Consider the following 15,299-nt stretch of genomic DNA (forward strand, 5'->3'; position numbering starts at 1 on the left):
TACAACCTCCTTTAGATCTACCAACAAGTGAATTAGAAGGGGACTGGATCCAGATTGATTGGATAAGAAAGGTGTGTCCTTCTATTATATATTTTTGGTAAATCTGAAGTTGATTGTATGTTCAGCTTGGATGTGTACGATGACCCTCTGATGAGATCCATGATTTTATATTTGGCATGCTGGGATTTGTACTTCTGCACACCCAACAATCCTAAAATTATGTGCAATACTAATTCAGTGTAAGAAAAGTTCACCTCCAATCTACATCTGGTGGAGAGGAGGCACATTATGTGAGTTTACAAGATGCACGTCATTCATTCAGCTAAGACATCAGATCCCCACCAATGGGATGATGCTGCACACGTGTTGCTTTTCTTTGTTTATTATTCATTCAGGCAGCAGTGAGGGCAGCTATATGGTCCGGGTGTCTGGGGCCTTTTTGACAGCTGTCTGCTCCAGGGGTGACGTAGCCTCATGTGGAGGATTCTGATTGGCTGTTGGTTACACGTGTAACCAGCCAGCTGCCTTGTATAGCTCGTCATTGTTTATAGAACAGAGGGGTCCAGTGATGTGATCAGTAGAGGATGGCGAGCGATGTGCAGTGCTGGGCCCCCCTACGGCATTCATCTTCCCGGAGACAGAGCGCAAAATCTGGTGCAGCTCTGCATAGAAACCAATCACCTTCTAGTTTTTTTTTTAAAATGAACAAGCTGATTGGCTACCATGCAGAGCTGCACTTGATTTTGCAGTTCTGGTAAGGCTCCATTCGCATGTTCCAGGTAGCAGGCTGAATCGCTGCGATTCTGCCAGTGTTTCCGAAACGCAGCAAATTGCAGGACGTCCTTGCGATCCCCGCGTTTTTGTTTGTGCAATTTTTACAGCATTCATTGGGTGGCAATTGGTGGGCAAAAATCGTGCTGCAATTTGAGTGCCATTGAAAATAATGGGGATCGCAAGGGCATCCCGTGATTTGGAATCGCACCCATTCCGCCCGCGATCCGGAATGCCATAGTATGAACGGAGCCCAAATCTACCCCTGTGTGCTCTGTAGTCCAATGGCAAACATGATCCAGTATGTATAATCCTTCAATAATAACAACAGCTGGTACCTGTAAAGGTGAACACAACTCAAGTTTGAGGCTGGCTTCACACTTGTGCGATGTTAGACATCGCAGGTGATTTACAACTGCACACTGCTATGCAAATCACATGCGATGTTTAAGCGATGCAAATTCAGCCATACAGATTGTACGATGAATTCGCATCGCATTCACACCAAAATTGTACAGAACCCTTTTTTTGGTCCGCACTGGAATCGGATTGCATGGGTGTGCGATCCGATTCCTGCACCATTTGGCAGTTTGCACTGTGATCCGTGAACTGATCTGGGGGTGTCATTAACTTTGCATTGACACCCGCAGTGGGTTGAAGATGTCATTGTGAACCGCTGGCAGGTGGCATGCGATGCAGGAACTCGCACTGGAGTTGTACTGGTTCCAGCATTGCATATATGTGACTGGCACTTAGCCCACATTCACATTGGGCCATTTTGACATCACAGCACTGTTGGAATCGGTGCAACGCCGACTTTGCGGCGCCACACCCATTCCCAGAAGTAGTTCCTGCACTACTTTTGCGACTTCAGGGAACCCGCACAAATGTCTCTGAAATCGCTCCCAAAGTCACACTGAAATGCGGGGTTGACGGTTCACGATTTCAAACCCGCATTCTGTGTGAAGGTGCAAAATCGCATGTTTTCCCGCACCACACCAACACGCACTGCCTTTTACAGACGCAAGCAATGTGCCATTTTAATTCTCAAATGACACCCCAGGCATCTAGCAAATGTGCACCTGCCAAAACGCACGGTACCATGTGGTTCGGTGCATTGCGATTTTTTTTTTTTTATTGTACCTGCCCCTATTTTGCATATTCACAGGGCAGCCCGTTGAAACGAATGAGCTCACCTAGAATGCGACGCACCAAAACATGCAAAAAAAAATGTAAAAAGCGTGCGCACTCAGACGCACTTCATGGTGTGACTGAGATCTTAGGCTGGGTTCACACTATTACTACCTGCGTTCTACGTGTTGGCAGCCTGCTCAGTTCAGTGGGCCGTCCTATCTGCAGAAATGCAGGGGAAGAAGTGCCTAAACCAGTGATGGTGAACCTTGGCACTCTAGATGTTTTGGAACTACATTTCCCATGATGCCCCACTACACTGCAGAGTGCATTAGCATCATGGGAAATGTAGTTCCAAAACATCTGGGGGTGCCAAGGTTCACCATCACTGCCCTAAACTATATCTCCCAACATTTTGAGATAGGAATGAGGAACACCTACTAGCAAATGTATGTAGGCATAAGACACACCCCTGTCACACCCCCTTAAAGGAGAATTAACTAAAAATAAAATAAAAAATAAAAGGTAATTAAATCCACAAGGGCTTTTGTTACCACTACTATTCCTTTATATTGGCTTTTAAAATGTACAAATGCAGCAATTTAGAAATTGGATGAAAGGTATAGCACTGGGAAACACTTTTTGAAAGATAAAAAGTGCATTTTATATACAACTATATGGATCAGATCAAAATGAGGGACAAATGAGGGACATTGCTCGAAATCAGGGACAGTTGTGAGCTATGCCTAAACACATTTTTTGGGGCTCCATTCACAGCTGGGTGTTCCAGAATCCCTGCAAAACGCCGTCACCCAAAAGAAGCTCCTGCCCCTTTTTTGAGCAACAAGCTTTGTGCGTTGCGATTTTGCCGCTTTTGCAGTGTGATTTATCATGTGATAACCGCTGCAAAATCTCGCTGTGAATGGGGTGCCATTAAGAACTAATGGCATTGCAAACGCGTCCCATGTTTTGCCACGATTCCAGAATGCCCAGGTGTAAATGGAGCCTAAATCTCCCACATGGTGCAGCCACGCCATGCTTGTTGGTGTGCACAAAAATGCAGCGCAAGTGCCGATGCTTGGGGAATTAATGGCAATACGTGCGTCTGTTAAAGTGCAGCACGTCCCTCAGAGGGTCAGGAACACATGCAATTTTGTGCTCATTGCCAACCCACAGAGATGTGAACATAACCTTCATAAATCAGATAAATACATTCTAGGAGATTTAAAACAAAAAAGTGTTGGAAGGCTACACTTGCAGTTGTGGGGTGATAAAAACATGCAGACAATATGAATTTTTACCACTCCCCCTTAGGCTGCAAAGGCAGCAGACCCACCTGCCAAACCTGACCCATTAAACTGAATGGGGCCGTAGTGCAAGGCACAAGGTTGCGGCATGATGGTGCAGGAATTTAGATGACTCACCGCTTGTCAAATTCCCTCTGAAAAGCATTTTCACTGCAGATCGCCTTTCTCACCTTCACAGCAAATCCACCCGTTGCCTATTGAGATCCCCTGTTCAGGGGACATACACTGGGTCCCACGCCAACACCATGGTCCTCTTCAGCAGGCTGCCTCTTCCAGTGCAGGCAGCTAGATACTGATGGTGAGCCAGACTCACCCTCCAGCCGCACCATGTGCCTGATTCTGCAGCCCCCTGGGAGATGTAATGTATTTATCCCACAAAGCTGCAGGACCAGGGACATGTCCTTTTAGCCTAGGCCAGAATAGCAGCAGGGGGCAGGGCCAAAGAAATAAAACAAGTAATAAACACAGAAAAAAATGCAGTTATCCTTGTGGGAATGTTTTCTCATTTGGAGTTCAGTTCTGCTTTTTTGCCTGTTTTTGCCCCTGGGATCCTGGCACAACAACCAATGACTCTATCGCCCAACTGTCAGCATTCTAGCAAACATTTTTGGTTGCAAGGATGCCAGCTGCTGTGCCACACAGCATCACTGGTTGCTAAGACTCTGGTAGCTGTGCATAATTGGTTGTTAGGACTCTGGTGGCTGTGCATAATTGGTTGTTAGGACTCTGGTGGCTGTGCATTATTGATTGCTAGGATGCTGGCAGCTGTACCACACAGTATCGCAATTTGCAAAGACTCAGGTGGCTTTGCATAATTGGTTGCTAGGACTCAGGTGGCTGTGCATTATTAGTTGCTAGGATGCTGGCAGCTGTGCCACACAGCATCACAGGTTGCAAAGACTCAGGTGGCTTTGCATAATTAGTTGCTAGGATTCTGATGGATGTGCGTTATTGGTTGCTAGGATGCTGGCAGCTGTGCCACAGAGCATCACAGGTTGCAAAGACTCTGGTGGCTTTGCATAATTGGTTGCTAGGCCTCTGATGGCTGTGCATTATTGGTTGCTAGGATGCTGGCAGCTGTGCCACACAGCATCACAGGTTGCAAAGACTCAGGTGGCTGTGCATTATTGGTTGCTAGAATGCTGGCATTCGTGCCACACAGTACCACTGGTTTCTATAGCTCTGGTGGCTGTGCCTAATTGGTTGCTAGGACTCTAGTGGCTGTGTATCATTGGTTGCTAAGATGCTGGCAAATATGCCACACAGTATTGCTGGTTTCTAAGATTGTGTTGGCTGTGCCTAATTGGTTGCTAGGTCTATAGTGGCTGTGCATAATTGGTTGTAGGATGCTAGTGGCTTGGGCATACAGCATCATGACGCTGTGAGACCCAGCATCCTAGCAACCAGCTTACTAACCAGTTCAGTTAGGCTTCATTCACACATGTGGTAGGGGGACAGTAAGACTATGTGGTTTTACAGTCCCTGAACACTGACATGCCGCCCCTCGCAGCTATACACATACTGCGGCTGTGAAGCACAGCATGTCGCTTTCGGCAGGCCTTTACAGCCAAGGAAGCTGCCATCTTAGCCTCTGATCTGCAGTCCTCATGGTGCTGCACATGTTATCATCTATGCCACCAGCCATTAAAATGGCTTGGCTGTTCAAAGAAAAGCCCAAGCAACTGTAACAGTAACAATGACAGCAAGCATTAAATATAACTGTTTTGGGAAACCCGTTAAATCGATGGGTTTGGTTCTGCTTTAATAAAGCGATTGTTTAGTCTACAAACACCAGACAGCAGGCAGATGTGTTCACAGCCCGGTCACAGAATGTTTGTTCCCATTAGGGATGATTGAACAAAGGTGCATGTGTACATAGAGGAAATGTGAGCGATCGTGCCTCCAGAGAAAAGGCAGGGGAGTGAGAGGTGCCAGCCTGCCATAAGGAGAGACTATAGCGATCAACCAGGAGATTGATTCTTCCTCTGGTTCAGTCAGTGTCACCATACAATCTCTGTACAATCCCCTTTAGGTTTCGTTCACATATATGCGAATTGGATGTATTTTGAACTGCACCCAATTCGCATGACCTTCTCTATGCAGCCGGTTCACATATGTGTGGTGCAGTGTCAGTGCGAATTCGCTGCCAATTGAAAAAAGAGTCGTGTGCGTTTTCTTTGCACTGCGGTGCGGATGCGAAATTCCAGGCTATTGCCTTCTATGGGAACGCATCTGAATCGCACATGTCATCAGTTTTGAACACAAATTCGATCCGAGAAAAAAAACAGCGTCACACGACCGCGCAATTGTCAGTTAAAGTAACGCAGTGCCGTATGGAAAACAATTGCCTGTTCATGTAGGGGGATGAAAATTCTGAAGGGCAAGTGGTTAAAGATGCCGGTGGCCGCCGACTCCAAAAACTCCTAAATCGCAGCTGATCCGCCGAACGGAAAATTTGCAGTGAAAACGGAGCAGAAATTTTCACCAGATATGTGGGAACCTAGCTTGGATTTATCAGAACCTTGTAATAGGAGCACCTACCTAAACGATTCCTTCAATTTCTATCCGAATGGGTAGACCTCATTGAATGATTTTTGGTGGATCTAAAGGAGATTGTGTGTGTTGGCGATCTAGCAGATTGGGGGTGATCATATATCTGTCCATTTTAAGTCCATAAAAGACATAAAATTGCCTAAAAGTTCCTGTAGACCCAAACTGAGCGACGTTTTGTTTGCTAAGATTTTTCTTTAAATAAAATAGTTGTTTCCGTTTTTTTTTATTAGTTCTTTGTTCCATCTGATAACTGTTGATCTCCTGTATCCTTTTTGCTGCCACTTCCTACATACATGCACTCCATTGGTGGCTGCATGGATTTCTTCAGGATGGCTTTTCTGATGCTGATAAACGTGCCTGTTAGGGCACTTTCACACTGTGGCGGGCGGGCGCTTTTAACCACTTCAGCCCCGGAAGATTTTACCCCCTTCCTGACCAGAGCACTTTTTGCGATTCGGCACTGCGTCATTATAACTGACAATTGCGCGGTCGTGTGATGCTGTACCCAAACAAAATTAATGTCCTTTTTTTTCCCATAAATAGAGCTTTCTTTTGGTGGTATTTGATCACCTCTGCGTTTTTTTTTTTTTGCGCTATAAACAAAAAAAGAGCGGCAATTTAAAAAAAAAACACATTATCTTTTACTTTTTGCTATAATAAATATCCACCATAAATATATAAAAAAAAATGTTTTTCCTTTTGGCCGATACGTATTCTTCTACATATTTTTGGTAACAAAAATCACAATAAACGTATATTGATTGGTTTGCGCAAAAGTTACAGTGTCTACAAAATAGGGGATAGTTTTATGGCTTTTTTATTATTCATTTTTCTTTTTTACTAGTAATCAATTTTTATCAGGACAGCGATATTATGGCGGACACGTCGGACAATTTTGACACATTTTTGGGGCCATTGGCATTTTTACAGCGATCAGTGCTATAAAAAAGGAAGTGATTACTGTATAAATGTCACTAGCAATGAAGGGGTTAACACTAGGGGGCGATCAAGGCGTTATTGTGTTCCCTAGTGTGTGTTCTAACTGAAGGGGGGAGGGGACTGTGTAGGGGAAGAGAGAGATCGCTGTTCATACTCTGTATGAACAGACGATGTGTCACTTCTCCCCTCAGAGAACTGAAAACTGTGTGTTTACAAACACAGATCCCAGTTCTCCGTGTGCCACGAGCGATCGCGGGAATGGGCTCCGTGGGCGATCAGGCGGAACGCATGCGCCCCTAGTGGCCACTGGGCAAAGCAACGTTACATAATGTCGTTTCACCCAGCCGTGCCATTCTGCAGCATAACAACTGCGGCGGCTGATCAGCAATGGTTGAAAAAAGGGTTAAAAGGGCCGGCAGCATGCGCCCGCTGCACAGCGGGGGAACTGATACACTGAAGAACGGAGGATGGGCAGATAAATGAAAGTTCCACCTCCTCCATTCATAGATCGCTTTTCATTGCTGGAAGTTATAGTACAGCTTCTATGAATGGAGGATGGGCAGATGAATGAAAGGACCACCTCCTCAATCCATAAATCGTTTTTTATTGCTGGAAACAATAGTACAGCTTCTATGAATGGAGGATGGGTGGATGAATAAAAGGTCCACCTTTTCCATTTGTAGATTGCTGGAAGTTATAGTACAGCTTCTATGAATGGACTGGATAGGCAAATAAGTGAAAGGTCCACCTCCTCCATTCATAGATTGCTTTTTATTAATGGAAGTTATAGTACAGCTTCTATGAATGGGGGATAGACAAATGAATGAAAGGCCACCTCCTCCATTCATAGATCAACTTTTCATTAATAAAAGTTATAGTACGGCTTTTATAAACGGGAAGACGAATGAAAGGTCTACCCCCTCCATTCATAGATCACTTTTCATTGCTGGAAGTTATAGCACAGCTTCTATGAATGGAGGACTGACAGATGAATAAAAAGGTCCTCCTCCTCCATTTATAGATCGCTCTTTATTGCTGGAAGTTATAGTACAGCGTCTATGAATGAAGGATAGACGAATGAATGAAAGGCCACCTCCTCCATTCCTAGATCGCTTTTCATTAATATAAGCTATAGTACAGCTTCTATAACCGGATGACGGCCAGATTAATCAAAGTTCCACCGCCTCCATTCATAGACACTTTTTGTTGCTGGAAGTTATAGCACAGCTTCTATGAATGGAGGATGGGCAGATGAATGAAAGGTCTACCTCCTCAATCCATAAATCATTTTCATTGCTGGAAACAATAGTACAGCTTCTATGAATGGAGGATGGGTGGATGAATAAAAGGTCCTCCTCTTCCATTTGTAGATTGCTTTTCATTAATGGAAGTTATAGTACAGCTTCTATGAACGGACTGGATGGGCAGAAAAATGAAAGGTCCACCTCCTCCATTCATAGATCATTTTTTATTGCTGGAAGTTATAGTACAGCTTCTATAAATGGAGGATAGACGAATGAATGAAAGGCCACCTCCTCCATTTATAGATCGCTTTTCATTAATAAAAGTTATAGTACGACTTCTATAAACGGATTATGGGCAGATGAATGAAAGGTCTACCCCCTCCATTCATAAATCACTTTTCATTGCTGGAAATTATAGTAAGGTTCTATGAATGGAGGATAGATGAATGAATGAAAGGTCCACTTCCTCCATTCATAGATCGCTTTTCACAGCTTCTATGAATGGAGGACGGAGGCAGAAAGGGTGGGTACAGTCATCACTCTAGAGGAGCGCCTATGACAGGTCCTGCGGCTGTATTAACCCCTGCAGCACCAGAGATTATGGCAGAAGGGTATGGGAAGGGGTACAGAGGACAGATTTCCAATATGACATCCGACACCAGCACAAGGGACACCGAAATCAAACATCCCTTGTGCTGATTTATTTATTTACCTAAACTTAGGCTTTAAATCCAATAGTGATTCCCCTGCTTAGTATACCTGACAGGTACACTTTAAATGGAGGCAATAGATCTGGAGCTTCCTAATTGGCATGTGTTTTCTGTGTGAGATCAGATGCATTTAAATTGCCTAATATGTGCAGCTAAAGCAGGTCATTTCTTGGAGTGCACATCTGTGCGTGCCGTTAATTGAAAATATTATGCAAATGCGAGCGGGTGTACGACCACGCAGGTGTAATTTCACAGACGTGGATTGATGTGAGCCGGTGTGCATTGTGGGGGAGAAGTCATACGTCTCTGGAGACAGCCAATGAGGTGCGGAGAGGCAAGGAATACACTGATGGGAAGATGAACAAATATAATTAAAGCTATTATTAAATAGGGGGATCTCTTCATGGAATTCAAACAGCGAAAGGGCGGAGGGATGGCACGGAATACAAAGAGCAAATAACGCACAGCAAAACACTAGCTGCTTCTTTTTTAAAGGGGAACTCCAAAAAGCAGGACTGGTGGAAGGATTTTTGACACCCTAGGCGAGAACTAATTTTGCCGCCCCCCCTGGCTCCACCCCCTTTGCCCTGCCCATGCACCCCCCCTCCCCACGTGCTGCGCAGAAGTGAACGCATACGTACATCACACCCACATATGTAAACGGCGTTCAAACCACGTGAAGTATCACCACGAATGTTAGAGCAAGAGCAATAATTCTAGCCCAAAGACCTCTGTAACTCTAAACAGGTAACCTGTAAAAAAATGTAAAGTGTTGTCTGTGGAGATTTTTAAGTACCAAAGTTTGGCGCCATTGCACAAGTGTGCGCAAATTTTAAAGCGGGACATGTTAAGTATTTATTTACTTGGCGCAACATCAACTTTCAAATCATGCAAAAAATCGGGCTAACTTTAGTGTTTTGTTTTTTTGGTAATTCAATTCATTTGAGAAATTGCTGCACAAATACTGTGTGACATAAAAAGTTGCAATGACCACCATTTTATTCCCTAGGGTCTCTGCTAAAAAAAACATATAGAATGTTTGGGGGTTCTGAGCAATTTTGTAGCAAAAAAATTATGATTTTTACATGTAAGAGAGGAGTGCCAGAATTGGCCCGTACATGTTTGTATTCTTTCGAGTCCTAATTAGAATTAGCCCGCCTATGTTACGCCCCTTGTTACCATAAAAGAACAATTGTAATATTAATATGATACCTACGTAATCATGTGTATAAAAATCTTAAATTGCGTCAAATAAAACAGAACAGTTATTTGGAAAGATGCTGAGTGTATCTTTTGTGTCTGTTCCCTACTGCAGTAGTTATTATTAATTTGGAACCACAAATTAATATGAGGATAGGAGTTGCATATATATAACATTTCCAGAATAGAGTGTATATTATTTGTTTTTTGTGAAAGTTATAGCATCTACATTCTACAAACTATGGGATATATACTTGAATTTTTATTAACTGACTAACTGCCATTGACATCACGAGTGACACCAATACAGTGATCAGTGATAATGCTCTATACCTCCCGACTGTCCCAGGATTTGATCCCGGGAAGTCCCAGGCCGGCCGGCGGATCAAGGCTTTGTCTTCCTCCATCAGGGGTCCCTCATTCTGAAGTTCAAAAGTTGGGAGGATACTATATACTGTCACTGTACTAGTGACACTGGCTGAGAAGGGGTTAAGATCTACGGGCAATCAAGGGGATAATTGTGTGCCTAACAATGTGTAATGTATGCTGATTTTTACTACAGATCAATTTGCTTTGCAGGGAAAAGAAACAAAGAGATTGCTCTCTCTTTTCAGAGCCCTGTGTTGATTGTCATCACGGGGCTCTGGACTGTGATTTGACGTGGCCGACCCCCCCCCCCCCCCCCCCACTATGAATTGGCCAGGATCTGTTAACAAACTCCATCTGTGTCAAATCACGGCGGAGTAGGTGCGCAAAGCCCTGTTAGCCAGAATAGAAGACATGGTTTTTCTTTGCTGCGGTTCCACTTTCACATACAGGTCTCCTCTCCACCTCCAACCTGTGACTGGATAGTGAAAAGAGAAGACTCAAGCTGATGAGTTCATCCCTCCATCACTCTGCTCTCTTTTGCTATCAATGTGGCATTTTGCAATGCCACACATCTGTATGATCCCTTGTGCTGCACCCCCCTCCTCCAGTCTGAGCTCTGCTGTACAGAGGCTGATACCAAGTCGAATCCAGGTACTTACATTGCTTACATTTAAATAAAAATACATTTAATGAATAGAGCTGCATTCATTTGTATCCTTTATATCTACATGGAATTCAGCTATTTCCCCTCTGTTTAAAAGGTTATGAACGCTTGTGGATGGTAAGGATCAGGAATCATGTGACCACTGTGATTGGTTGTCATAGTGGGCACATGATGTGGTGCCAGTCCCGCCAACTACTGATCGTTAGAACAAATCGAGAGGTTGGGAGTGCACAGTGAGTGCTTTTAGCACAGAAACATCAGTCGCCAAAAGGGACGCATGTGCGGTGTGTTGGCGGTAAAGCCCACGCTTTTGCAATATGTTTTACACGGGCAGCAACAGGTTAATGGAGGCAATGGCTGTAGGTTTAGAAAGCAGCAAGCCGACATTTAGCAGTCTCTGAAAGGCTACTGTATTGTTTGAGCTTTTCGTTCGGTGCCAGGTTCCACGTCAACGATCTTCATGTTCTCCATGTTATAAGATCAAACTATGTATTTAGCGTCCTCCTTGGCAAAGTTTTGTAAGTTTCCTAGACCAAGCTGAACACAAAGCGGCCACAGTCAGATAATTACAGTACACGCATGCAGATTTTGAAGCCTCTGGGGAATAGTTGATGTAATGGATCACCTACCTGTCAGGTGTGACATCCTCACAAGCAGATGGATCCGATACCACTGACATGTCATCTTTCACATTCATTCCTTGGAGAGTTTATCCACGGCTCCGAACAGGAAGTCTGGAACCTCTTTCTAAAAAAAAAAAAAAAAAAACATCATTTGCAAGACATAATTATAGGGATTGCGCACTAAAAAGATTAACTGCTCTGATGCCAGAAAATCTTAAAAAATACAATATATATATATATATATATATATATATATATATATATATATATACTGTATATATAGTATATGAAAACAATGACCTGTGTTGGGAGAATGCATTCCAGTTTAACCACTTGCTTACTGGGCACTTAAACCCCCCTCAGTCCCAGACCAATTTTCAGCTTTCAGCGCTGATGCACTTTGAGTGACAATTGCGCGGTCATACAACACTGTACCCAAATGAAATTTTTATCATTTTTTTCCCACAAATAGAGCTTTCTTTTGGTGGTATTTAGTTACAGCTCGGAGTTTTATTTTTTGCTAAACAAACAAAAAAAGATGCAAAAAAAAAAATAAATAAATCATGTTTTAATAGTTTGTTATAAAATTTTGCAAACGGGTCATTTTTCTCCTTCATTGAAGTGCGCTGATTAGGCGGCACTGATAGGCTGCATTGGTGGGCACTGATGGGCTGCATTGGTGGGCACTGATAGGCTGCACTGGTGGGCACTGATAGGCATAGTTAAGGCGGCACTAATAGGCACAGATAAGGCGGCACCGATGGGCACAGATAAGGCGGCACTGATGGGCAAAGATGGGCACAGATAAGATGGCACGGATGGGTGGCACGGATAAGTGGCACGGATGGGTGGCACGGATGGGCACTGATAGGTACCACAGATAGATGGGACTGATGGGCACTGATAGGTGGCACTGATAGGTGGCTCTGATAGGTGGCACTGCTGGGCACTGATGGGCGGCACTGCTGGGCACTGATGGGCGGCACTGCTGGGCACTGATGGGCGGCACTGGGGTGCAGCACCTTTGAGGCAGATTTTGGGTGGCACTGTGGGTGGCACTGCTGGGTGGCACTGTGGGTGGCACTGTGGGCACTGCTGGGTGGCACTGTGGGCACTGCTGGGTGGCACTGTGGGCACTATGGGCACTGCTGGGTGGCACTGACAGGGGGGCACTTACTTTATTTCAGGATGGCACTGCGGGTGGCAGGTGGGCACTGGCAGGGGGCAGGTGTCCGTTTGAATTGCTGGCCGTGATCGGGACTGATGTCCCGAACACGGCCGCCGGCGATCGGCTTTTTTTTTTTCTCCTCGCGCTGTCAGCGCGAGGAGGAATACTAGCCGATTACCGGCTCCGTTTTATCACATGATCAGCTGTCATTGGCTGACAGCTGATCACGTGATAAGGGGTCGGGATCGACCCCTTACACGGATCGGTGATCAGGCGAGTCTCACGGACTCGCCGATCACAGAGCGCGCCGCGCGCGCCCCTCAGGGGGCGCGCAGGCCGCTCGTAACCGGGACCACGTCAATAGACGTAGTCCCGGAAATGTGGGTCCGCGCTGTTGCCGTCATTTTGCAATAGCGCGGATCCCAAGTGGTTAAATAAAACAGCAAAAACCACACAAAGAAATCATTTAGCAGAACTTTTTGGCAGAGGATATTCTTGTTTACCGAGGGCTTGGAATAAGACAGAGGCGGAGATAATAATCAGGGAGCAGTTATGCCCCCGTACACACGATCGTAAATTTGGCCAGCATAAGACCGATGAGAGCTTTTGGTCAGAAAATGCGACCGTGTGTATGCTCCATCAGACCTTTGCTGGCCGAGTTCCAGCCAGCAAAACTTTGAGAGCAGGTTCTCAATTTTTCGGTCGGAAAAAGTTCAGATCGGAAATTCCGATTGTCTGTAGCAATTCCGACGTGCAAAATTCCTATGCATGCTCGGATACGGTCAGTGTGTTGATAGGCTTAAAATAAATCAGGTAGGTTAAATACATTATGGTGAATGAAAAACTATATTTGGCAGTGCTTTGGGGTGGCCAACTCTGGCTGTAGAATGGAGAATGAATGAAAAAAAAAAAAAGGTTCCTCTACACGGGCTGGACTAATCTTCCCTCTCAGTTATTGAATTCTGACACCTGGAGCCAGCGGCTATCCGAATACCTGAACAGTGCCTGCATCTGTTTGGATGGGGCTGTTAGGCTGATATACAGCATGCTGTGGCGGTGGTCCTGGATAGGAAGTAGGTGTCTCCTCGGTTTAGGTTGTGGTCCCTTTAAGGGGGGTGACAAGAAGCATTGTGGACCCCTCAGAGATACTCACCCGTGCAATGTGAGGGGTTCTGAGGTGATCCCGTAATGGAGGGAAAACTGACGGTTTCACCAGGATTATTAAGTCCCCATATTGGTCCCAGAATTCGGAGGCTCTGAGAGATTTTGGGTGGGAAAGAGCTTGCAATCCTGACTATGGGTACTTTGGTCCTGAAGTGAAAAACCACCTTCCAGAGAGGGCTGAAAAGGACAGTCAGCAGGTGTCCATGAGGTGTTGAGTGGAACAGGACACAGTTGTGAGAGGCCCGTGGGCTGTCTGGCTGCTGAGATGCTCCCTGGGCTCTTCTGACTTTCTGGACCCTTGGAAATGGCAGGGTGATCCCATAAAGGAAAAACTGACCAACAGTTTTCCCATGACTCTTAAGTAATCAAATTTGGGTCCCAGAGTTCAGATGATCAAATACATTTTGGGTAGGAAAGAGCCTCCAATCCTGACTATGGGTACTTTGGCCCCAAAATGGTTAACCCACCTGCCAGAGAAAGCTGAAAAGGGCAGTAAGCAGTCAGCAGGTGCCCATGAGGTGCTGAGTGAAACAGGACACAGTTGTGAGAGGCCTGTGGGCTGTCTGGCTGCTGATATGCTGCCTGGGTGCTTGTGACTTTTCTGCACCCCTGGAGCAGGCGGGGTGATCAATTTAAAGGGGAAAACTGACTTGCAGTTTTCCCAGGATTTTTAAGTCCTCATATGGGTCCAGGGGTTCAGGGGATCAAAGAGATTTTGGGTGGGAAAGAACCTCCAATCCTGACTATGGGTACTTTGGTCCTGAAATGGTTAACCCACATGCCAGAGAGGGCTGAAAAGTGCAGGACACACTCAGCAGGTGTACATGAGGTGTTTAGTGGAACAGGACACATTTGTGAGAAGTCCATGGGCTGTTTGGCTGCTGAGATGCTGTCGTGGCTCTTGTGAAGTTTCTGGACCCCTGGAACAGGCGGGATGATCCAATAAAGAGGGAAAACTGACTTGCATCCTCATATGGGTTCCCAGAGTTTGAAGAGATTTTGGGTGGGAAAAAGCCTGCAACCCTGACTATGGGTAGTTTGGTCCTGAAACCGTTAACCGGCCTGCCAGAGAAGGCTGGACAGGGCAGGAAGTAGTCAGCAGGTGTCCACGAGGTGTCGAGAGTAACAGGACACAGTTGTAAGAGGCCTGTGGACTGCCTGGCTACTGACATGCTGCCTGGGCTCTTGTGACTTTTCTGGACCCCTCGAGCAGGAAGGGACTTTAAACCCTGTTGTGGGACAAGTTTATGCTGGCTGTGAGCCAGAGTTTTGTTTTTGTGTACCAGAATGATTTACTTTATTGTTTGTTTCATGCTGAATATAAGTTGTTTTAATTTGCCTTTTTGCAAAATAAAGACAGCTGGCTGGTGATTCAGAACCCCAAAATATCACAGTGGCAATTTTCCACTTGGTTTCTTTGACAAAAGGCAATTGAACAATCAACTTTTATTGAGTC

At 45.2% G+C, this 15,299-nt stretch overlaps 1 protein-coding gene across 1 annotated transcript in view; it reads right to left on the minus strand.

Moving 5' to 3' along the window:
- The window catches only part of SLC35B1 (solute carrier family 35 member B1), a 67,080-nt gene extending 55,480 nt beyond the window's left edge, over positions 1-11,600 (minus strand). The window contains exon 1 of the mRNA XM_077459994.1: positions 11,518-11,600. Within this exon, the coding sequence (XP_077316120.1) occupies positions 11,518-11,585 (68 nt within the window). The 5' untranslated portion in view covers positions 11,586-11,600. The remainder of the gene's footprint in view (positions 1-11,517) is intronic.
- Positions 11,601-15,299: the final 3,699 nt, after the last annotated feature.

The sequence above is a fragment of the Lithobates pipiens genome, unplaced genomic scaffold (genome assembly GCF_037356315.1).
Source record: "Lithobates pipiens isolate NorthernLeopardFrog02 unplaced genomic scaffold, aLitPip1_a1.2 Scaffold_28, whole genome shotgun sequence".
Classification (NCBI taxonomy): domain Eukaryota; kingdom Metazoa; phylum Chordata; class Amphibia; order Anura; family Ranidae; genus Lithobates; species Lithobates pipiens.